General features: G+C 39.5%; 1 protein-coding gene and 1 long non-coding RNA gene across 5 annotated transcripts in view; one reads left to right on the top strand and one right to left on the bottom strand.

The window, feature by feature from the left end:
- Positions 1–22,221, bottom strand: part of YAF2 (YY1 associated factor 2) — a 33,214-nt gene extending 10,993 nt beyond the window's left edge. The window contains exons 1-3 of one of the 3 annotated variants that reach the window (XM_033000027.2): positions 21,937–22,221; positions 21,627–21,752; positions 233–385 (exon numbers count right to left, since the gene is read on the bottom strand). In XM_033000027.2, the coding sequence (XP_032855918.2) occupies positions 233–385; positions 21,627–21,752; positions 21,937–21,962 (305 nt within the window). In that variant the 5' untranslated portion in view covers positions 21,963–22,221. Of the gene's footprint in view, positions 1–232; positions 386–8,941; positions 9,054–21,626; positions 21,753–21,936 lie in introns of those variants that run through there. The other 2 variants (XM_042792364.1, XM_042792363.1) reach the window with 2 other exon arrangements.
- Positions 22,222–22,350: 129 nt separating this feature from the next.
- LOC116963384 lies at positions 22,351–25,780 on the top strand. 2 transcript variants are annotated; one of them, XR_006165404.1, is made up of 3 exons: positions 22,351–22,393; positions 22,690–23,331; positions 23,646–25,780. It is a non-coding gene; the product is annotated as an uncharacterized LOC116963384 (long non-coding RNA). The 2 variants fall into 2 exon arrangements; XR_004408135.2 differs by lacking the exon at positions 22,351–22,393 and having other exon boundaries at positions 22,521–23,331.
- The last annotated feature ends 486 nt before the right edge of the window (positions 25,781–26,266 follow it).

Genomic DNA, 26,266 nt, shown 5'->3' with positions numbered 1-26,266 from the left:
TCCTATATTCAGCTAGTCTCCATCTTCTGGTCAAAATGACAAACTACAGGTTTTCTTTGTATTTAATAGGCATACTAAACCAATGAAACTTCACACACAAATACTCGGCCTTATTGTCAAAGGAATTTGCTGCAGCACTTATAAAGCAGTGAAAAAAATCACAAAACGTATTCTTATTTTCTTTTCTAAATTATGTTTTACCAATAATGCAAAGAGTTTCTAAAATTTTTACCTGGTTTTCTTATGACTGTTCTTTTTGCTTGTTGCTTCCTTTTCACTTTTTTCCTTTTCTACTTTGTCTTTTTTCTCTTTCTTTGATTGTGTAGGGGGCACGAATTGCTGAGGAACCTGTTGTGCAACCAGCTGAGAGACAGGTCGAGGTTTCCTGTGTGCACATATATACAGACATGCATAATGCTTAGACTTTACAACAAGTCTCCAACTCTCTATACTTCACTTAGTAACATTAACAATCACTATAAAAAGAAATATTGCTAAAACTTATCTTGCCACTAATACTTCATTAAAATAGTATATCAAATGTAAACCCATTACAGCCTTTTGTTTCACTTACTTTCATTTTCAACAAATGAGATTTTTTTTTTTTAAAGTATTTAGAGACAAGACTTTGAAACATGCCACCTTCTGCCAGTTGCCACATCCACACAGAGACTTACATGGAGCGAACTCTTAAAAGATGAAGGTTCCAGAGGCAATACTTCAGCACCCACTCCCAGCCCCCTCAAATGATGAATGGGTCTGTTTTGAGTCTGCTCCAATACATACAATCCATTCCACAAAAGAAAAAGCTGACCTTTCAGGCATTAGAGCTAAAGCCGCTGTTGGCTTGATAGAGTAAAACTTAAGTGTTTTCAACTCAAATTCACTGAAAGAAATGACAAATCCTGTTGTGTATCATTTCACTGTTCACTGGAAAAAAAATATACTGCACTAATATTACTGGGATATAGCTGTCAGAACATATATACTTTAAAAGCTGGCATCAGAAACTTCCAGCCATATTCTATCAGAGGAACAGCAGGCAAACCAATTTCAAAAGTTTATTATTTTTACATTTTTTCTAAAATATTATTTTGAAATTGCTTCATTTTTGTTTTATTTTGTATTAGAATACCATTATTTTAATTTGAAATGAAACATTTTACTCTTTCCAATGCACATGTATTTCTTTATTGAAATGTTTTAATTCCAAAATCTCAAGTCATGACATATGAAAAAGGAAAATTCTGTGATTCTATTAAGACTTTGAAGATGCAAATTTCTTCTCCAAAAGAATGTTTACCCTGCCAAGCTCTGGGGTTTTGTTAATTGTGTTGTCGTTTTTTTGTTTTGTTTTGTTTTTTCAATAGAAAAAGCACAAGTTAGATGCACTGTGATACTCTGAAATTACAGAGCAGTTATTAAAGAACAGAAGCTATCAGTTCTTAGGCATATTTATTTACCCCAACCCAAAGGATCATGCTACCAGTACTTCTCGCTTAGGTGAAGTGACGAGTAAAATAACAAAAGCAGAAAAACAAGGCATCTCCCATTAGCAAGTTATATTTCAGTAATGATTCCAACAGTTCATGTTACAGACTGAAAGCCAAGTTACAAGAATCCATAAAGTGTGGGAAAAGCAGTTAATATAAACCAGCTGAGATTTCATGAGTCTTCACAGCAAGTTCTTAATGGATTAAAATAAAAATAAAGACTATTAAAAACGTCAACACAATAGAACTTGGGGTTAAAAACTAGCCTACCACATAGCCACTCATGAACTAAGTCCATGCTAACTCATGGAGAGATAAAGATCAGCAATGGATCACTTTGTGAAAACTACCCAGCTTGTATCAACTGGCAAATACATGACTACATGCTTTTCAGGAGAGCATTGCAACTAGGACCTTGGAAAACACACACTTTACAGAGTCTAAAATCACTGAAATGACTCTATGGACTGCCATGGTTTACATCAACAGAGTACATGGGACATTTTTAAGAAAACTTGTCTCAGAATTGTTTTGACCTTTTGTCATAGTAGTCCATAATAAAGCAAGAATCATGGTGTAATTGATGCACAAGTTTATCAATTCAGCTGGAAAACACTTGTGAAATATAAACAAAACTGATAATCTGTCTTGAAGATTGCTCCCAGAAATAGGGATAGAGGAAGTTAATATTTCTAGTGACAGCCAAGTGACAATCCCATCATTACTACATAGTGACCTACAGAATAATATGCTCTGCTGCTTATGAAGTAAAACAGTAGTGAACTTCTTGACAGAGGATTAATTATTGCCCAGGCCTGCGGACAACACACCATGATCATGGAAACTTGTTCAAATGGGGCAGAAGCGGGGGAAAAAAAAAATTTCTCAGCCAACTATTTTAGGAGTTCTCAATTTGCAACAATTTTAATTCCTGAGGGCAAAATAGTTTCAGTTAGAGTACAGCTGGGAAATTAAGCCTAGAACTAAGTCCTAGGCTTACAACTTCTTTTTCTAGTAGCATAAAACAAATGAGACTGACAAAAAAAAAAATCTTTGCCACAAGGAACAGAAGTCAGTTAAGACAAAAAAAAAAAAAAAACACACACAGAGAAATCATGTTTGAGAAGATGCACTAAAAATGAACTAAGAGGTTCTATGTGGTTTTGCTGTGACAAGGGATTCCACTCAGTTATTTTATTCCTCCCAATTAAACATCCATCTTTTTGTTGTCAATTATTTCTATAGCTATCAGTTATATCTATGTTCTAAGTTTTATTATCTGCTTAGTCACTTCCAGATTTCTTACATGAGGCATTCAATGTTTCTATATTAAAAAATTCAGAAAAAAATAAACTCGCATCTCTTGACACTGAGAGTGTCTTTCAAACATTCAATTTCTTTTTTCTCCAGGTACTCAAAAGGGGCTACCGAACTGCTCTTTGCAAGCCATGCAGGCTTCAGGAGATAACTTTACCACTCATGAAGCTTTAACCTGATAGAATTGTCTATGATTTAGCGGTAGCTAAATCAAGCGTTGCCATTCAAGCATGAAGCAATTAATACAGAGAAGGCTCTCTCGCAAAGAAGAGAAATGTAAGAAAAACTATTCCTGTAACAGGAAATTGATTTTGATGATTTGCCAAAATACGGTGTTTTAAATTACTGGTTTTCAAAACCAGTTCATTAAAGATTCCTCGTGATAAACTGCTACAGATTAAGTAGATACAGACAATGTTAACACTGCCTTTTATTTCATCAATATATTTATGGTAATTTGGTTTTTGAGCATATTCAAAAGCACCTGATCTAACTGGTGTTTAGAAATAAGTTCTATAAGCATTATGATTACAAGCATTTTTACTTCTACCACTGGGAGCGACTTTACAACTGAACAATCCAAAACTACAGGCAGAAATGTTCATAAATACAATACAGTACATATTTCTTATTCAGCTCCTCAAAACTTTGCATTTTTATCTAATAATCTCAATTCAGTCATTTTAAGTGGAACACTAATCAAGGGGCATACACTATTACAAAAGATAAGAGCTATCAATTCTTTCCAACAGAGGTGAACTTTATGATTTAGGCCTTAAGCACTGCAGCCGTACCAGCGATCCGATTTATTGAGCTTCCAAGAGATCACTAAACACCACAGCTCCAAACATTATGCCTCTCCTTCTCTATCACCTAGTTTTCCTCTATAGCCAGTGTTATCTATCTCCTAAATTAAGATCAGCCATACTCCTGACTACATTTATATTCCAACCTCATCCACTATGGTTTTATTAATTATCTAATTCCAGTGTTGCTTTCAAAGTCCTGCATACAAATACACACTTTGTAATCTCCTTTAAAAAAAAATAAAGAAAACTAACATTTCTGGGTTTTAAAATACCAACAGACAGTAATACAAACATTCAAGGATACAGTTCCTGTCTTCCCTACAATTTCCAATGTTAAATGACAAGGACATCACCATTTTAACTCTATTCTCCTTGTTGCAGGATGTGACTGTTTTATATTACAGGATTTGATCTAGCTGCTGGTTTAGACAGTATATTTACAGATGCTGCAGAGATTTGTCTATTTATATTTTGTGTGCAGAAACTCATTCAACACTGATTCACTCAAAGGGGGCAAATACTTAATACTGAAAAGGATGGATTAGTTTTCATTGCTGGCATACTTAAAAAAAAAAAAGAAAAGCTTTCTAGCATAGTCATTTACTTGCCTAGAGATGAAAAAAACCTCATTCAAGAATACATGCAGTGCACTAGACCAAATGATACCTAGAACTTTTGCCCAGAGTTATTTCCCTCTCCCAGAGCTCAACACAATACCTTCCTGCTCATAAGTCATTTTGGACATCTTGCAGCAGTACAGGCTTCTTTAATTTCCCTCACTTGGTATTCACCAATAATCTATGTAAAAAGATTTTTGACCAATTTGATATGGTGAATAACTTGGTCTCATTACAACAAAGCATATCTGTTTTGAAAACAGAAATAAAGAACTATCTACGTACAATACTAATAATCAAGGCATGCAGCAGAAGTAGGGTGAACCCTCTGTTGCCTGAGTTGTGCATCAAACGTGCAGACAAACTGGCTTAATGCTGAGGCACCCTGGGGTCTGGCTGAATTTAATTTATACAGAACACAACTACATTTGCACAGTGCCGCTGTACAGCCATCACGAGTCCATAAAGCAGTCTAATGTCTCCTGTGCTACTCAGAGTATGAGCTCAGATTCTGACAGACCCAAGCTACTTATCTGTCAAACCAGCTCTAGGGTCCATCCACTACAGTCTGGAAACAAAGAGCATGATGTGGACAACTGTGACAGTTTTTCCATGAACCAACCCCGAACCTACCTACATCCCAAGTGAGTCCTGCATCAGCACGATGCACCCCATTTGCAGGATTCGGAGAAGACCCATCCGCTTGGCGCTGCACATCCTGAACATGCAGAGCCAACCAAGTAAGACTACCAAGCAGCACACAGTGCAGCCAAGCAAATACGACTGCTGAGAAGCACAGTGCAGAGACATCGACAGTCCTACAGAGCAGCTAACACCTTAGCTTTGATTCAGTGTGAGCCACGCTGGACTTGGGAGTGGTCCACACAGAACCAGTACCCGTATCTTCCCAGTATCCACAGATCTTGGAACATAACCTTTGCTTTTCTGTATGGAAAGCTAGATGCTATAATTAGATCTCAGTGCTGAATACACACACCTTTTCAACCTTTTGTCAGAAAAGTGTATTGTCATCTGTAATGCACAGTTTACAGAGTTCTGATATGCCGAAGAATAGGAGACATACTCAAAGACACACTCTTGCTTGAAGCCAAATCTCCTCTGCTTTTTGTATTGTAGTACTGCAGAACCATTAAAATGACGATTTCCCAATCTTAACAAAACAGGACTAAATTAAGGAAATGCTGTCACCTCAGCTTTCAGTCAAGCCAAAAGATGTCCTTCAACAGATAACCTGGATCCAAAATAATACCTTCCAAGCAGAGCTTCCATTCAAATATGATCCTTTCCTTCCCTTTCTTCTCAAGTCTATCCACCTCCTGGCTTCAATTCAGATAAAAAGCCCTTGCAGGAGGCTTATGCCACACCAGACAGTAAATTATCTATTTTGTAAAGCAAGTGCCACATGCAACATATCTAAAGACTTTTAGAATACCACATGTGAAGCTAGATATTTAAGCCTCCTATTGGGCTCTGGTCACTTTCCTTGCCACAATTTTCCTCCAATAACTACAGCGGTACTCTAGTCCACTTTTACTTACCTATCAATGAGCTGATACAATTCTGTTTTCAAATCACTCTTACTCCCTGGTTTCCTATGAAATCATACACATCTTGGCCCATCCTAGAAATCAGGAAGAAATTGCCTGTGAAACACTATTCCTCCAGAAGGATGTTATGTTGTAGCTGTCCAACACAGTAGTGATATATTTTTGGTTCATGGACTCAAGTTTCTCTTCCAGATACTAAGAAGCTACCTTTTGAATGACAGAAGGATTCAATGAAACAGATAAGATGTTCATACTATCAAACAGAACAGGTAACTACTATACACCAGGAATCACTTACTCATCGGAACAGTTCGAGCCTTCAGGCTGATCAGCACTATTTTACCTCCTATCATATTTTCACTCCCAGAAAAGACCAGCTCCTGAACAAAACAAAGCCTGTGGTATTTCTTCAAAATCCTTTGCCTGCTTTTATGTAGAAGCTCTACATGGCATCCCATACATTCCATAGTTTCAATTTTGCACACAAATTTTCTCCTTTCCTCCACTGTAAAAGATTATCACTTCTTTAAAAAAAAAAAGTTTCAGAGACTTAAAGAGGTTTTATTCAAAGGCACCCCTAATCCTTAAGCAGTACCATTTATCTAAACTTCTCCTCCCTGCAGGGAGACACTGACATTTTGTTCAAGACAGAAGATTCATCCCTCAAGAAAGAGATGTTGTAAATATCTGGAACAGAAACCTCGCTGATTTTGTCTTGCCCTTTGTCACCGAATCCTTTCCTTAAAAACAAAAAACACGTTATTCTTTACAGACAAAGTGTTCTTCCCTTTCAGGTGATTCGGGAGGGCAAAATAAACACTTCCAAGTTAATGCAAATTCCCAAATCTTCCACTCCTTGTTGCTTTAAGGCCCGCCACTGCACAGGACTCAAGTAGTGATTCCAGCACGGGTTTGAACACCAGCTTCATTCACACTTCCGCAATCTGCTCTGTCCCACCAGCAAGGCATGGCAGAACTCATTCTCTGGAAACCGTAATCTAGTCAGTGTCCTGAATTTCACTCTCGGGGGTTTTTCAAGAATTATCAAAATTGCTACTGCCAAAAGGCCTTACAAGCAGTAACTAACAGGGTCAGTGAGGAAAAAAAAATAAAATATATATATAGAAATGCTTCGGCCTTTAAAAACTCCACGTACAGGTCTTTTTATGATGTCTCCTTGGGAAAGTCTTGGAGTTTATTTCAACAGCTGCATTATAAACACAGACTATGCTGAAGCATTATGGATTAAACCCAGAATGATTGTCACCGTTCTGACTAAGGCAGTAGAAACTCTAAAAGCAAGTCAGGCATTCCAAATTAAGTACCTTCGGGTAAAGCATAAGAACAAGCTCATTCAGCTTCTAGGAAAAAATACCTAGAACTAATCACTAGGCATCAGAGAAAGTCAGCTCCTCAAACCACTGCAAGTTTTCTAGTATTCCACCTCCTTCTTTGTTTGCTACTTATGATGGACAACTGTTTAGAAAGCAACTTTTTCAAAATCACGCAGTCACAAAGAAATATGACTGGTATAGTACCATCATGACAATGCCTCTACTTTCTGATTAATATCCTTTGGATTTTTATTTCTATCTTATCCTATATATATAAGCTTATGAAACTCTAAGTCATACTGAAATTCATCTGGTTTCTATTTGGATAGCTAGAAATTTTTGTTCAAGCACTCAACCTTACTTTAATTACAGAAGCTTTTCTTTCATTTACCTATTATTACACTGCTTCCTTCTTTTGACAGTTCTGTTGTCCCCTGATTTCCATAAGATGTGTTCCATGGATCTATATAAATAAAGCATTATGGATAAGCTGATATGCAGTAACCACCTATGCACACTCTCAAGCCACTACAAATGCTCAGTAAACTTTTGACAGAAAACTTCCCTTCCTAAATATCATTTAGTGGGATAATTTCACAAAGCTAATAAGAGATTCTCACACACTGACTAGACTAAAATTCTGCAAAACTATATTAAAAACAAATGAGAATTTAAAACACTTCCACAAGTGTTTTCAGAATGCATTTGCAAGACAGTATGAAATCTTACGTGTCAACTCACCAAGAAAAACCACACATGTCCATTCCACAGAGCCACGCATCTAATAAGCCTACAGACCACCCTGCTCAAGACTTCTCAGAACTGTCACCAAAACCAGAAAGACAAACATCTGTAAAGCTAATACTAGAGTAAGTTCTTGTTCGTTTTTTCTTTCTTAAATAATTCCACTTTAGGTAACTCAATTAGCAATATGCCATTGTCAACTAAGCAAAAATACTGGAACAAAGAAGGTTAGGTTTAATCAAACCCTAATAAAAATCTTGGTTTGCTGTTGTTTGCATCATGCATGTCTTTTAGTCTAAACAGAACACTGCTAAGTGCATTAAAATCTTGTTGAGAACAAAAGTTGAATCATTCTACTCTGTTCTTTCATTACTAGACTGGATCATTTCCCAATACAAATGTACAGGCTTTAAATATCTTATAATTTATTTGAAGATCATTTTCCACTCACGTCTATCCTAAATATTAATGTCTCAAGAAGCTAATAGAAATCTGATATCCACAGTAATGCTCTAATCTCCCATTTTTATAGTTCACAGTCATTATGGAAATCTCAAGAACAGCTTATCTTTTGCATACTTTCTACTTCATCATCATATTCTTGCTAGTCCCTACTCAAATCTCCACCACGCCCCAATTTCTCTAACTACTAAGGTCCACATTCTCAAATATATGAACAAAGTAATTAGAGCAATTAATTTAAAAATAAAAAGTTGTTCCTAATCTCCAAAGCAAGCAGATGTATACAGGGAGTCTGCTGAAAAGATGTGTGATTTTACAGTGAACTGCCTTTTAAACAAAAGACAAAAGGAAAGATAGGAAGAAGTAGTTTTAGGTAGATTTTCCTAAGTGAAAGACTACTTCTATAACACATACTATGAGAATATTTTTGCTTAGGTATGAATTTTTTGAGCAATTCTTACAGCACGTATTTCATTAACTGTCACTGGGTACAGCTATAGTTAAATATTGTAGCAATATTACAGTATGATACACTTCCTGAGTGTTTTCAAAAATAATTATGCAAAGTTCTAACTGTAACTTTGTAATAGAGCTTACACAGCTTTTTTACTCTGAAGATCACAGGACACGTTACAACCAGCAGCTCTGGAATGTGACTTTTCCATGATGGACTGATGATGATGATTTAGATGCCACAAGGTGTAATTGGCTCCAGAATTTAAAAAAAAAAAAAAAAAAAAAAAATTTCAAATTCAGTTTCTGTAACAAGCAACACAATACCTTGAAGTTACTAAGTAGTAAATACATTTTCCTCCCACCCACTAGTCAATTATTTTTAGTACAGTTATATCCCCTTCCTCAGGCATGTTCTCTCTTTTTCCAGAAGTCTTTCTGCAAAACAGGTTAAAACTATGCTAGTGATTTTTGCATCTATGCCCCTTCCGGAGTCTCTTTTCCCTCCCACTGTAACTGGCTTTAATAACAGCCAACGTAAGCAACTTCACCGGAACAGAGGAAAAAATTAAACATATATAGGCTACCCCAGTCTTTCTTGTTTTAAGCTCTTTGCAGGCAGAGGTCAGCTTAACTTCAAAAGGATTGTTTTTTTTTTTTATTTTTTTAAAGACTAAGAATTCATGGAAAATGTTGGAAGGTCAAGGCCTACATTTATATAGACATTGCAATGGTGATGACAGCTTTAAATAAAATAAATGGAACCAAATTTAATTTAGCATCATAAGCTTGCTATCATGGCTTACAAATGCATACGTGAAGAATTTCCCAAGAGTCAAAAAACTGTTACTTAAGTTCTTTATAATATAGAAAGAGTTCAGTAGAACTGAGACACACATACATGCATTAAGCCATAGCAGTAACTGTCCTCATGTGATAATGCAGACAGTCAACAGTCCACCTGACACGCAGTGAATGGCACAATCTTATTAAACTTCAAGTGAGAAAGCAAAAGTTTAAGTCTTACATTTTAGACCATTCGTTCCATTTTATGCACAAATCCATGTCGTTAAGGTATAAGTACCTACAATCTGGCTGTACAGAAGCAAAGAAAAAAATTCCCTATCTTTTTTACTGATCTTTCTTCGTGCCTCAAAAAGACAATGATTCAATGATGTCAAAGAGACAATTTCAAGTGCTAGTTTGACAGTAAATATTTAAAGCATGAAATATTTTTCAAACTTCAACAGTGGAGGATTATTTTTGTCAAAGGCAAAACACTCATTCCCAAATAATCAGAAAAAACAGTTGTGCATTCCTATACACAAAATGCACAACAGCTTTTAATATATCCTTCAGCCTATTTTCAGACAATGTTTTGACCTTATTTTCTTCCATCAGGCAGTTTTTCAACTATCTTTTTTTTTTCTAGATTTGATACGTAAGCAAGATTTACTTTTTTAAAATCATGCTTATCTTTTAATGGACTATCACATCTACTCCACAAGCTGTGCAGCACCTTGTGCAGAAAGACCTTCTAGGTTCTGTCAAAATATCAGGGAAACAATATTCCAGAACAAAAGGAAAGTGCTTTTTTCAACCTCACTAAAAACCCAGCACAAACATTTGTTTCATTACCACTGCTGATTTTTGTGAGCATGCACAACCAGCCTACAACTTACCTCCTCATACCAAAGAAAAAAAAAAAATTCTATATAAGCCTATCAGTGATATTTAAAGCAAACAGGAAATCATCAGGAAAACTGTGTATACTAAGCAGTATTGCAAGCACTGTGGCCAATTAGATCTTTCAAACTGTAGCCTACACAGAAGCTAGCAGTTATGTAATGATGCCACTCCTGATTTGTAACAGTTGAAGTCACTTTATGAAAAGCAAAAAGTGTTTCCTATTACCAGTTCTTATAATGCAAGTATACTAGTTGCTAGCAATTAAATCCAATCACCAGGAGGAAAAGCAGTCTTTAGATTCTGACACAGATCAGCTCACCCTCCCTCAGTCATCAGTACTCTGTTAAGCTATTCATAGAATAAAAACTATCAGATTAAACTACATTGAGCTTGCCATGTCACCTGAATATGCTCACGCTAAACACCACACAAAGCCATCTTGTGAGAAACTAGTCTTTATTTCTACATTGAGGCAGTTCATGATTAAATGCATCTTCAACATCGATAATTTACGTTACCTGAAATTATTTTTTCTCATTACCATCACTTCTGTCATATCCTAGCGTGTTAACAGTACATTACACTGCCTCCACAAATAATACAACTGAATGATTACGACAGCGCAAACAATGAAGCTACTGGTCTGTATAGGAAAACATAATATAGATCCATATGCACACTTCAGAGTAACAATGCAATTTCTACACATCCTATATATATTTGAATTCTAACTTTCAGTCAGCTCTGATTTCCAGTGCTTTCATATTCCTAGTTGTTATACAGTGTGAATCATTTACTTGGAATTCATCCATTCAGTGCATTTCTAGCAATTCTATCTTTCAATAAAAGCTGATTCAATTAGAATAGACTTACAAGACCCATATGGTTTTATCAGTCACTGTATAAATGTGCAGAAAACTACCCCTTGAGGCAGTGTCCCTATTTAATCATTCCCTTAAAGGGAATGCCCTATTTTCTAGATGACATTTAACAGATGAGGCCAGCAAGTCTCCTGAAGACAACTGGTACACTGCACAACAGCCTGCCCTAAGAAGAAATATTTGTATCAGGACCTTTAGAACGTCCAAACTCATTTTCACAGATAGTTTTTAAAGCAGCCATCCAATGTTATCTTTCCAACAACCAGTTTTAAGGCTTCAAGCTCTCACAGACTCATGTTAGAAATGCTTCCCCATATGCCACAAACTGTGGTTCACCAATGCTCAGCATAAGTGAAAATACCCTGTTTCAGAAATATATGGGTAGCAACCAATTTGTTTCCTAGATGACAGTGTACTACATATAAGCACGGGTCAGGAGGCTCAATTTCCTTAACAGCATCCCCTGAGGAGGCAGTATTTGGGAGTCTGCGGAGAAGGCAGTGGTTACAGTCTTTTAGACCCCCAGATCCTTGGGATTCATGGGGAAGTGACCTCTCCCAACTTCCAATCCCACAAAGGATTGGATCCTCCAGGCTGCTCCTCTGTCCCCTTCCTGGAGAAACTGTGACGCTTCTTGCACCTATGCAAAAAAACACACACAAAACATGAGGTTCATGCTGAGGCAGCAGCACAGTTATTGTTGCACAAAACAGGGTGAGAATACTTGGCACAGCTAGTTTTGTGACCAAACAGAAAGCAGCATGCTTCTGATCTATCTTATTTGTTCTGCACTACAGGTGTGATCTTCCCAGAAGGTTGCAACATTCTAGAAACTTCTTCCGTTCAGAGCCAGCCCCACAAAGATGTCCACCTTAAGTAAGGGAAAACACTACATAATTTCCCTAAGGAAAAAAAAAAAAATCAATTCCTCATAATGCTCTTCAGAAAAATATATGTATTAAAAGATGCCACATAATCATCAGCTCTCATCTTTTCTTCTTCCCTTCTGATTTGATTACAGGACTTCTAACTCATGATCCTGACCAAATAATTCAATGATATCCATAAGAAAAAACCTTCCTTTCACTGAACGTGTCAATCCAACTTTTTTTTAGCTTTTAGAGTTAGGAACTCTATTTTTAAGGTAAATTTTAAAACCCCCACTCATTCACACATTTTTTTCTACCAAGTACTGTCCTTTGAACTCTGCAGTTCTGATAAAGTATATTTAAGCATTATGGAAAAGTTTAAAGATAAGTCCCAAACTTCCAGTAAATTAGAATGGGAAAATGTTTCAATTGTTCATTTCCTCTTCACCCTCCCAACTCCTAAGAAAACAAGAAAAAACTTGTAGCAGACATCAGGGTCATACCTTGTAGTCTTCAATATAACTTCTGATGGAAAGTTTGCCAGCCAAAAGCCTACCAACAACATTCTGGAGCTGAACTCTCCAAGTTCAAGCCTGCTCTACATCAACGTACCACATACCAGAGGAATGTACTTCAGAGAACAGACAATCCTCAGTATCTCTCTGTCCTATTTAAACCAGGATAAGCTACTGCATGAAAGCATAAAAAATGAACACTTAATATTTTGTTCCACTAGCCTACTTTGAAAGTATTTTGTAGCTGACTGTATCAGCCAACAAGACAAGACATCATCTGATACTCTGAGTTTTCTGCAAAGCACACTGTCCTAACCTGACTTTCAAGATGAAAAGTACAGACGCTTCTATCAAGATTTAAACAGAAGCATGCATAGTGAGCTGTCCCAAAAGTCATAGGGCAAAAAATGAAAATTCTTATCACTTTACAGGTGATACAAGAGCATTCTTCTTACCAGCTGGACTTCTGTTTTAACATACTTAATCTTACTGTTGGTGTTTATTCAAATCCCAGTAGCTTTCAGTCCAGGACACCTAATTACTTTCCCTAGAAAAGATGCAGTGAACAAGAATACTTTTGGTAGCACTAAACCCAAAGATGACATTTCCAAAAAAAAAAAAAAAAAAAAAAAAAAGCTGAACATATCAAAACACGCACTACTTATGCCCCAAAGGAAAGTACTTAATCATGGAAATAGAAAGAAAGAAGTATATCCATCATCAAACATGGAAAGAAAACAAATACCAGATGGCATAAATGCTTCTTGGCTTCAGTCTGCACACAAAAGTTTAATTCCATATAACCAAACTAAACAAGGGGATAAGAGTACAAGTTAGAATAAGAAAAAAGACTGGGCTACTGGATGTTATATGTGGCAGTCAACAGCATCTAATGAAATCCACCCTCAGAAACAAAATGTTTAGAGAACTACAGGAACATGGAAGAAAACATCAAGTACTGCAGAAGAGATGAGAAGAAAAAAAAGAGAAATCACAAGATGGGTATATAAAAATGCAGGAAGTAGTAGATGACTCAGCCTAACTCAAATTTCAGAAAGATACTACAATGAAATTACTTAACAATTAAGAGCATTAAATTATAAAGCCAATTGGCTTGACACAGTCTGGTTTCTCTCCTTAATGGACTAATTGTCCTAGTGACTAGAAAAGCAATACACATCCCAAGTCTTGACTTGCAGAACAATCAAAAATACATTCTCCCACTCAAGCTAGACTATGACTGGGACAAAGTTGCACAGAATTAAGTTCAAAATTAGGGTTTGTTTGTTTTGAATAGTTTCCAACCACCATCTGTACATGCAGGATAGCATCTATAGTGAGGTTCTACAGAATATTTAATATTCTTAATCATGCTTGACACCAGACCATACTGGATCAAGTAGATCGCAAGGCACGGAGAGGTCAACATCGTGATACTATTGCACAAAAGAAAAATCCTCATTCAGTAAAGTACCAACTTCAGACATCATAATTTAGCAGGATTCTGAAAAGGCACAGTCCCACTAAACTTCACTCTAGAAATCTCTTAGCTCAACATATGTCCTCATTCGGGGATACTACTGTAAGAAACAGGTGTATCAAATGAAGAGTCAAGAGTAAAGAAACACAGACTGAAAGATACAAACTGAAGATACCTGTCACCTCTAAGAAAGGGCTGCTGAAATTTTGTTTCTCTAAGAAAGAGAGAAAATGGATGAACATGGAAATCATAACCCAGTAACCAAAGAACTACAAACATAGTGGGTAATTCACTGGGGATAGAGGGAGTATAAATCAACTTATCTTACTGAAGAGAAAGGTAGGATATCTGGAAAAACATGAAAACATCAAGGGTAAAAAACACTATAAATAAGCAGTCTAAAGGGGTTACAGTCTCCTTCACTGGAGACTTGTTAGAACAAAGATTATGTTAGAAGTCGCCCAGGTTTACTGATCCTCTTTCAATATGGGAAAGGTACTAACTCACTGGGAGACCCTTTCCATCCAAAGTTCTTAAGACAACATGGATAAGCCAAATGAGTCATGTTAACCTTCCTAGAATCGTCCCTATAACGAACCCAAATGTATCCAAAGCTTTCACTACTATAGTAACTGTGGAAAACAAACACTATTCTCTTTTGCTTGGCTTTGGTACAATTCAGCTGAATAAGCCATTTTACCCAGCAGAACCTACCTCTGACCCTGCAGTGCAAGTTGGCCTTCTAGAGAGCATATCTCCCAAATCCATGCCCAGATTCAATATCCTGGAAACAGAAGGCTAAGAAGACTTCCTTCTGTTCAGCAGCTCTGACATCATTAGTTACCATAGTCAGGGAAAAGAGAAATTTTATAAGAAGCGGTAGGTTTCTTTCTGCTCCATGTTTGCTTCCTTAGTTACATAAGACATATACACATAGAAGGCCAAGTCACAATGACAGCTACCTAAATTTCTGGCCAAAGATGACTGCTGATATAACTGCTATTTTCAGTATGATACAAAAAGAAACAACTAAATTAAGTTTAAATCAACTGTCAAAGTTGGATCAAACAGGCTCTACTGAGTCTTAGCCCAGTATTAAATGAAATACTGTTCCTTTTGTTCCGTGGATATTTCATTAAAGCAGAAAAGGAAAGGAAAGGAGAGCAAAAAAAAAAAAAAGCCCAGGCCATAACAGACATCAGGAAAGAGTTACAGACAAAAAAACCAAACAACAGAAACCCTAACAACCCAACAAGCAAACATCAAACCAAAAATACCAAGTTCATGCTTAAAAAAAAAAGTGCACATTTTTTCATGACCTGTTTAGAGTAATGGATTAAAATGTCAGGTTCAAAACCACAAGGATTTAGCAACAGAATTAACCTTAAAAAAACACCAGACCAAAACACAACAAAAAAGGAAAAAAAAAAACCAACCAAACAAAATCAACTCTTCCTGTAGTCTTTCTAAAATATGTTTTATCTTCTTTTGATTGGTTGCCCATTGCATTCTCTATTGCCCATACAAGCTATATCTATCAACAGCATTAACAGAGCCAACCCAATCAATAAAAATTATTTCATTGTTTTATATGGAAAACCAAAATTTAATTCAAGTGGATGTGTGCAAAATTCTTAAGTTTCACTATATTTCTCAGAGAAAATAATTCCTAAATAACTCCAAAGGTTACTTTAAAAAACTCTGCTTAAAAATAAGACTGGAAGTCTAGAATCACTAGATCACCTGATGGTTATCTACAGAGCCCAAGAGAACTATTTATATCCTCTTCATAACTTAATACTTAAGATAAAACATAAAACTCATAATACAGAGCTTGGTAAAATATGGATTATATATGACTTTTCCACTCACTCAATTCCTGCAAATATTTCCTTCTCCAAACTACCACAAGTAAAGAACATCTCTTCAGTCTGTTAAGCTTGTTTCAGTCATGTATTTGTAAAATCAGCATGACAGACAGTTCTTCCTCTTTTTCTCCCTCACAACCTTCCCCCTGACACATGCACGCGCATGTGCACACAGAGGCTGCATACTGGAAGGCAAAAGAGAGAGTCCTTAACAAGCTGTTGTAAAACAGACATGTTAAACCAGATATACAAGATAAGTACCAACTCTCTGTCCTGAGCAGTACTGCATTTCAACAGAAATACAAATACCAGATTTAGTTAAATGTAACTGATTTCTGCTTATAAACATCCAGATGGTACATGACTAAACAAATTGCACATATTTTCTGAAGAAAGATGACCTTGATATCCAAGTTAAAAAATTAAACATTTTATTTATGCTTCTCAAAGCATAAAACAAACTCATGACAGCTTCAAGTAGAGACCTGTAACTCCTATTCAGGAGACTGTCAGACATGCTTATAAAATACATACACATACTAAATGGTCATGCACTCAGGCACAATCAAGGAGCACAGACCAAATATCAAGCAAATGTACAAATATGGAATCCCAGTTTCTTATACCTCAGAGTTTTCTGTCTGGTATGATTTAAAGTTGGCTTTTCATACCTTAGACTGGGGGAAAAGGAATGATTCAGTAATGGAGATCAATAGAGCATAGGACACGGAAGCCATGCCCCCATTCAGCTGGTTATATATGTACAGGATGTTAAGAGGTATAGATCCCAAATCCACAGAAATTCATCCTGACTTTGGATGACTTTCTCATTCTGTCTACAAATTTCAGGGGCTATTTTATGTAAATGATATTGCATATAGCAGCTCACTCCACATGTGTATCAGACAAGAATACCTAAAAAAATAATGAAAAAAAACCTAAAAACCCCATTTTACAGAAATCACTTTTACCTGTTTTATCTTCCTATTCTCCCTCTGTCTTTCCACCTGCCAAAAGAAAAATACTTTGGGCTTGAAGAGTGTGCACTAAGTCTTGCAGATTCATAAGTATGATTAAGTTTTTACTTAATTCAAAACAAGCAATGAAAGTAGTTCTAAAAAAATAAAACTAACTACAACCATAACACGCACAAAGTAGTTGCATCTTTGTACAACAAACCTCCCATTATCAACTAAGAGAATACTATTAGTGAAAATATCCTTTGTATTTCTGCCCTTTTTCCTAATTTAAAAATCACAAAATACTATCGACTATGGAAAGGGAAAATTGACCACATATCCCTGCCCCCTTTTTTTCCTTTATTCACACAGCAGAGTATCATGCCAATAATTTTAAAGTTTAAAAAGCCGGATTTGCAGTTCCTCCTGTAGCTCTTGCCACACCTCCCGGCATGCTCATCCTTCACACTGAATGGAGCAGCAGTCTGTCATAGCATGGAAAAAAGAATGGGATCCTGCAACTAGAGACCAGACCACAGTACACATGCATAAGAACCACATCAGGAAAAGTAAAGCAACAGGTAATTTCAAATCTGGATGCTGACACTAACTGAATAACGAGAGCGTTAATATGATCTGAGGAAGACGGCGCAGTAATGAAGCTTCCTAGAAGACAGAGAGCAGCAAACGTACACCCCTTTAGAGAGAATACTAGTCCTGTTGTGTACTTCCCAGCAACACTGGAACTCAATCTTCAGCTTTACAATATGTCTAAATTACAATGACTAAATGTGTTAGCTGGAAAAAACAAACCAAAACCAAACACCTATTGAAGGACAGACAAGCTGGGAGCAAAGCCTTGCTGCACTAAGGTGTCTGTCCAAGAATTCGGCCCAATTCTTGAATGTCAACCAGTACTGGTGTACTTCTGATTCAGCTAGTGCAATGATGAGCAGAAAGAAATCAAGGAAGAAAATAAATGGTAGTGTGCCCACGGAAGCAACTTTCTTTTGGCAAAGCAGTAATTGTGAGAGTCAGACTAAATTCAGCAACCCCACTAGAACCTTCTCAAGAGCCAAATAATTCCCTTCCGGGTTTTGAGCATAACATCATTGACACTGCCATTTGTGCAGTGATGCCAGTCTGGGCTTTTTCAGTATTCTAGCAATTACTTTACTTTTCCGTACAACACGAGTGATGCAGGGGGAATGACAAATTTCAAGTGTTTATGCCTCAGCAAAACTTAAACAATTTCATGGGGCAAGGAAATCAAACCACTTATTTAGCCTAAGGACTCTTCCTTTTGCCAAACTTCAATGGCTTTTGCAAACAATAGAGCTTCTCAAAGAGATCATACAATTTCTTTATAATGGAAACTATTAGGCAACCTAAATATAGAGTTCGTTACCACTTCCCTCTAACACAGTACGTTAGGGTTCTGTTCAGCATTCCTTACTCATGCTTCTAATGAGCTTCAGCAGGAGATTTGTCCAAGTAAGGAATGATTATTACAGCCCTAGGTTCCTTACATTTATACAACATCTTTCATCTAGAAAGATTTCAAAATGTTTTAAAGGTCACGTATAGAAAATTACTATATTCAGTACAGTCTCCTATCAAGAGGAACATAGTAATTTCTCAGTACCCAAGCAACAATACAGAACAATTTAGGTTAGAAAGTAAATAAGAAAGCCATGTCTACAGGGAGAATTTAGATCCTCAGTGACATTACCAAATTAAAGTCTGGCAACAGTTCTATAGTAAAAGGTACAGGGATTTCCAGCTGGAAGATAGGATCTTATTTTTATGTCTGACTCATGGCACATCTAACTGGCACCATGCTGGGGCACTCCTCTAGTACTAACCCAAAGAAAAGAGTGCCACCCTGAGAATCAGTTACACCACTTCCTGCAGCATCCAGGATTTATCTTGGACATCTCCCATCCAAGCACTGCCCAATTTAACCACTCAAGGTGATACTGCCATGGACAAAGTTAAATTAACTCCACGATCCAACCTAATTTGAAAATTCAGTCTCGAAGTATATTAAAATATAATCAAGAAGTCATAAGAATTATTTCCACCAATTTTAACAATGCCACCAGTTGTTAAAGATCATAATCCATGTCTAGCCTCTGGCATAAAAGATAATTCTTTCAGAGAGAAGAAATTATTCAACAGTGAAAACACCCACAAAGCCCACCCTGCACCTGAAAATATTTCTGTAAAATTAATTGTATGTGATTAGTATAAAAAACCCACAACTGTTTTAATCAACTTCACATCTAACTTCCAGTGACCTTCAAAACCACTGAACTTGACTATGATTGCCTATTTTTCCATCTGCAAATCTAGTCACATTTAGTGAATTTTCACAGGCAGAAGCAGACATTAAGCCATTCACCACAAAGAAACAGACTTCTCTGAACTAAAAACCCAGTGCTTTACAGTGTCATATAGACAAAGCTCTGATCAGTAATAAAATGCAGTAGAAATTTTGAAGCAACAACCATCGCACACTAAGAACCATGCTGTGACATCAACCAAATCTAACATTAAACTTCAAAATGGAAGACAAAAAAAAAAAAAAAAAAAAAAAAAAGTCAAACCACCATAGTATTGTTATTCTGATCAACACTGACGAAAAACATTTTGTTGTATAGGCAGTACCAGCAAATGTTTTAACAAGGCCCCAATTTGGTCTCTTGGACTCCAGCTCCTTAAAAAAAAAAAAAAAAAAATCACCCAAATGGCCTTTTGTGTCTCTTTGGCACTCTAACGATTCTCTCCACAGACACAAAGGTCTACTTACTAGCTCAAATATAATTTCAGAATTGGGGCCTAAAACTGCCTGGCCTAAACCCTCAACCTGTATTTATCTTGTGGCATGTGTAAATCCTGGACTTTGCAAACACGTGAAAATGCAACCCATTCAAACCTTACGGGGGGGAAAAAGAAACCCATAAACCCACTCAGCTACACATTGTTTCAGAGTTTAAGTAGAGAAACAAAAAATCAGTGTGTCAACTGAAGCTCTGCATACCAGATCACTGTGGGGGAGAAAGTGAAAACAAACAAACAAACAAAAAAAATAAAAGACAGACATTTTGTTGCTAAAATATTTAGAAAATATTAAATATTCAATCGAGGGAAAAATAAGGCAATGATGATATTGCCTTCTCAGGACTGTTTATTTTTTCCATGCTTTTTGTTTGGTTTTAAGTTTTAGCACTTTTATCCAACTGAGTTTCCAATGCAACAAAACGCAATTTTAAACTGACATTGCCTACCAAACTGGCTGGAGGTTAAAGAGGCTTTGTTTGTGCTGTTTTAAAGATTTTGCATTCATTGTTTCAGCAGTATTATTTTGCTGAATATTACCGATCTGTACATATCTATCTGTGATATAAACACAATGCCATTGTTATAACTGGAAGCCACACTATAGGTGGCAGATGCAATACCTCTCAGTGTATTTACCTAACTGATTTCTTTGGTTTAAAAAAAAAAAAGGAAAGATTTAAAAAACCAAACTAGTATTCAAAACTGATGTTACGAGAAGTCCTTTAAACACTCATTCTGATTTTCAAAAGTCTAGGAAATCAACTCCAGTAATAAAGATAAATCTTTTTTGTAGAGTAATTGGACTCAACCTCCACTTACAATTTCACACATGTAACATTTGTTGCAAGTCATATTCAGCACTGCTTTGACCAATACCTAGAATGTAAATCCTGCTTTTCAGAGGATTGCAACTTTTATTGCCACTTAAGCTTTTCCTGCTGACAAAATTAACCCCTCGCTATTATAACCGTAATAAAGGATTCTTCAGCAATATTCTCTTCGGTTAGCCTGCAACAGCTACAAGTGCGCTCCTGTTGGATTTGTAAAAAGCCTCAGCTCCCAAAGCACACATGTTTAGGCCACAAAACTGAAAGGAACCAGCAGACGGAGGGACCAGGTAAATCCACGGCAAGCTTTCCAGCCGGTGCACAGAGAAAAGGTCCTCCTGGAAAGTCACGGACACGCAGGGTGGCACTTCCATACGACGCAATTCAGTCAACCAACAATTCCTCCCTAAACAGCGAAGGGTTAATATCCACCCCTACAGCCCCCAGAAACCTGCACAGTTATGCTCTGTGATGAATGAAAATTTAACTAAAAAATGTAATAGTAATTTTTAAAAGGCTGGGGGGGCGGGGGTGTATTTATGAAGTAAAATTAAACTCCTAATGAGTTTAAAAGAACAAAACGAAAACAGAAACCACACATTAAAGGGTGAGCGCCTCATCAGGCACACCCCAGTGGACCGCTCTTCTTCGTGCGAGGGGCACGGCCTCCCCGGGGTTAGGCTGCGCCAGCAATTATGCCCTTCCTGGTGTTGACGATTTCTGTTTCAACACACGCCGGCGCGCCGCTCCCCGGCTTGGGTAACGCGTTTCCCGGTGAGCCCCGGCTGGGTGACCCGATTCCCGTCAGAGCCGCCCTCCCTCACGGCCCGGGGCGGCGGGGAGGCCGGCCCGCGGCTCCCGCCCCCGCTTTCCCCTCAGCCGCCGCCGGCGACCCACCGTGTGGAGGTGCCCTTCCTCACGTCGCACATCATGCACTTGAAGGCCTCGGCGCTGTTGCGGAAGGTGCAGACGCTGCAGTCCCAGTAGCCCTCGTCCGAAGAGGGTTTCGGCTGCCGCTTCGGCCTGCGGAGACACACGCGCGCCAGGGGCAGCACCGGCCGCGACGCCCCTCACGCCTCCCCCCCCCCACACCCACGGGGGGCGCCCCACCGGCCGCCATCGCCGCCGGCTCCGCGGCACCCGGCCGCCGCGGAGAGGGCCCGGGGAACGGAGGAGGAGGAGAACGCGCCGCCGCCGCTGCCCCTACCTGGTCGGGCTCTTCTTGTCTCCCATGCCGGCTCCAGACGCGTCCCCGGCGCGGCCCTTTGTGTGTTTGTCAATAAGGAGGAGCGCGGGGGGTCTCTGGGCTCTAGCGGGGACCCGGGGAGGAGGAGGAGCCGCCGCCGCCGCCGCCACCTCCAGCTGTCGGGGAAACTCCTGCCGCCGCTGCCGCCTCCCCCCTCACGTGTCCCCCCGCCGCCAACCAGCGGCCGCCCGCAGGCCGCGGCGCCCGGCGGGCCGCGCACGGCGGCAGGTTCGCAACCGCCGGCGGCTCGGGCGCTGCGAGCCGGGCGGCGGCGGGGCCGGGGCGCCGCGGGGGCTGCTGGGGGCGGCGGGAGGGGCGGGGCGGGGCGGGGCGGGGCCCGGCGGACGGGCTGCCCCGCGGCCATTAGCCCCGCCGGGGGAGCGGGGACGGGCCGCCCCGGGGGCACGGCGGCGCCGGGGTAGGGCGGGCGGGCGGGCGGCCCTGGGGGAATGGGGGGGGGTTGGAGCTGCCCCCTGGGAGGCCGCGGCTGTGGGGAGGCTGCGGGGAGCCGGCCAAGGGGCTGTCCCCAGCGTTGGCGGGGGAGGGGGCGTGAGGCGGCGCGGGGCTGACAGCGGGTGCGAGCGGTTTGGAGCGGGCCCGCGCGGCTGTCCCCTGGAAAACTGCGCCTCTCTGATCACCCGGCGGCCCTTGCAGTAGCGTCTGGGTTGCCTTGTCCTCCTTCCCAAAGGAGCTGCGCTAGGCTGTGCTTTACAGGAGGAAAGAAGCGAGAAACAGTAAACGCGAGGCTCGGCGTGGAAACCTTGGTCTAAACCGGCGTGTTAACGCGAGGTGCGGGGGGAGAACGCGGTGGGTACCGCTGCAAACCCAGGGGAGACGGGTGTCACCCAGTCCCCATGTGCAGCGCGGTGCCTGGGCACCCAAGGGCACCCAGGTGCAGTGTGGTTCACGGGCAGCGTACAAACGTTAAGCCGGACCAGTGGTGTTTGTTATCTGTACCGGCTCGGCGCAGAGAGGAGCCCCGGTCACAGCCTAGGATGCCATTTTGCAAGATGCTGTACAAACAGAACAAAGAGCACATGTCCTAAGTGCGCAACAAAAGGCGGCAGTTAGGCACAGGTAGATGGCAGAGTGCGAACAGACAAGGAGGTGGTGTCGGTCAGCATCGCTGCGGTCAGGAGTATTTTTGCTGCATTGTCTTTGTCAAGAAGCGATGAGATTCTGAAAACAAAACGTGACCAAGGGGAGGTTTACCCAAGTGTGTGAAAAATCATAACTGATGATGTAGATGTCTTTGAAAATTTAGCGAGTGAACAACGGAGAAACTTCCTGGTTCTGAAGGCAAAGTTCTCCGGATTTTGCATGGAAATACTGGAGTATGACGCAGAAAAGGAAAATGTAGGTAAAGTGCTTGATGTCATCTTAGGGAAGCAAGAAAAGAGCCAGTAGTTGGGACGTGTACATTTATGTAAAAATACTTTCGCGAGAGTCACAGTTCTCTGTGTGTTTCTCTAGCAATCCTATACACCACCAGTTTGAAGCCTGTGTAGTATTTCCTACATGTGGTTGGCCATTTATCTGAATTTCCGTCAGCATTCACATCCTGCTTCCAGTATTATAATTTTCCATGGCTTCTGTTTTTTTACAGATTTGCCTTGCCTTTTCCTTTCTTTCTATATTGCCATTTATTTCTTTCTTCTCTTTTCTCACAGAGCCTTCTGCAAATTACAGATAAAATGTATGGACTGCACATCTGGGGACGGGCCACGCCAGGCACAGGCAGCTGGCCCAGGTTCGTTTACATCTAGTTAGCCATCTACGTGAACTAGGTGCCCAGACCCAACTGCCAGCAGGGAGAAACAAGCTCCTGCTGAAGGTGATTGATCAGATGCTGACAGGCATACGATTTTCTCACCTACAGGGACCGTTTCTGTCCATTGACTGTAAAAAGAGCTTTGCACCAGTAGTCCAGAATTGGACATCTACTCTTTAAAATTGCAGAATTATGTGAGGTGATTCACCTGTGCTTGAACCTCACACTACGTAGAAATCTCCTGACAGGAAGCAGTGGAGTAAACCGTCTCCTTGTGCTCTTTTCCACTGTGCATTCTCTCTACTGTATAAAGAAACATATTCCTTACTTTCAGAAAGCAATTATTTTGAAACAACTTCCTTCTCTTGACCTTTCCTCCGTTGCAGCATACTTTTTCCATACCAATTTGTGAGAAACAAACCAGAAGTTCCACTGATGGTTACAAAACGCTGGGTTATGTTGTAATCCCACAGGAACCATTCTTGGAGAGAACCATTTCTAATCAGCAGGAGAAATCGCAACTGCCAACCACAAATGTTATCCCTAACAGCCGTGTAATCTTTCTGGTTGTTGCGTTCCAGAACTTCTGCTGCGTGGCCATCACCCAAACCACTGTGCTTAAAGATCACAGTGGTTTCCCAGCAGCGTTGAGCCTATTTCCCACTGAACTCCCAGCTAGTCCTTATTTTAGGAGCTGAAAGGTGATTCAGATAATGCGTTCAAAAGTTCAGGTGGATGGGTCATGGTGCCCTCCACGTGGTGCCGCCCACGGTGTCCATGGGTCTGTGCAAGGACGGGTCTCATTCTCAGGTAACGCCGATGAGGAAAGAGAGGCCGTTTTCCTCACACCTCGTTCTGTCCTCAAATAGAGGCACAAGAGAGCAGAGAAAGCACCAAGCATCCCATGTCATCTCTGCAACTGGAACGGTGGTGGAGGGCATCTTTTAGCAGCAGTGCAGGAGAGCACATGGAAGAGGTATGTGTAACAGACAAATGCTTAGGAGGTTTAGGTGGACTTTCCCACAAACTGACAGAGTTGAGAATTCCATAGCCAGACATTCTGTCAACCAGTGATACCTGTGTGAACCCAGAAAACTCATCTGTCTTCTGCTGAATATTTGTATGGCACATGACCTAGATAGTTTGAATGACAAAATTGATGGCATCACTATTAGCAGTTTTTAAAAAAATGCTTCGGGGAAAGAAAGGAAATGATTGAACCTTCATTTTGAATTCCCTTAGTTTTCAGTTTGATTTAATCTAGAAGTACAGTTGTTCCAGAATAGTCACTTGCACCCTATTTTAATTCAGCTGAGATAAAGTAAATGCATCTTTAAGACAGAAGGGATGGGCAATATATTTGTCTCTGTGCATCAGGCATTCACTCGCAGCTAGTGTTTGGTCTCTTAAAATTTACTTTTTTTATAGCATTGTACTAGGGAAATGCTCATGGTATGATTATGATACTGAATATGATATGCTGATAGCTTTGTGGAAGTTAAAGATCTAATAATATTTTCAATATCTTACGGTATAAATGTTCTGGCATGCATGACTTCTCAGTTAAAATTTTATTCATATTAAAGAGGATGTGAAAGGGGATGGTAGCAATTTCTAAGTATCTTTTTGTATGAAAATTCTTGTTGCAGAGAAAATTACAGTTGTTCCTGAAAAAAAAGTGTTCACATATGAGGTTATTAAAGAATAGGCTGTTGCTGTGTAAATCCATATGAAGACTTGCCATTTAGTCAATACTTGAACCATTGTTGTGCACATCAAACCTATGCCAGTTGCTGCATTACCAGCATCTTGAGCAATTAAGTAATCACTTTGTCACTGCTTGAGTTTAATAAAACTCTCCATAAAGACAATTAACATTATACTGTAGATAAATCACCCTTTAATCCCTATTTATAAAAAGAAGAACTACATAAGTATAAAATTGCACTGGAACAAATGTTACGTTATTCCAGCACAGTGTATCTGTTTTGCTTGGGTTGCACTGATACAATAAAATCAACACAATTAAATCAATTAATGGAAATTTGTCTGGTGAGGTTTTTTAATGTGCTTGGTATAATGAGGCCTGAATCCTGTCTGCAAATCCTGAATCCTGACCTGAATCCTGTCTGCTATTGCACTGCAAAACAACAACAAAAAAAATACTTCAGAGGTTTTGAAAAGTTGAAGATACTTGCAGACCCTGTGATAAAGACAGTAAAATTGGTGACAGTGAGAACTGCCCCTCCATCTTAACCCAACTTGTGTTTGCTCAGTCTCGGGGTCAGCTTGAGCTATCAAAAAAGTATCAGTGGCTCCTGGCAGTCCACACTTCTCTTATTAGTATGTGGAGGCAGGAAAGGGAAATTCTGCTCTGGGGCAGAGAGGGACCACATCCAGAGTATGTCATAACATCACAGAGCCTAAAATATGTTTTACAGTAGTTTGCACTTCCTTGCACGTACGAGCCTGACTTAAACGCATTTTTTAATTTTTAGGGAGATGTTGCATCCATGAGAC

Source organism: Tyto alba, unplaced genomic scaffold, assembly GCF_018691265.1.
Source record: "Tyto alba isolate M040663 unplaced genomic scaffold, T.alba_DEE_v4.0 Super-Scaffold_2, whole genome shotgun sequence".
NCBI classification, from domain to species: domain Eukaryota; kingdom Metazoa; phylum Chordata; class Aves; order Strigiformes; family Tytonidae; genus Tyto; species Tyto alba.
This window is presented reverse-complemented; position numbering and strand designations above follow the sequence as displayed.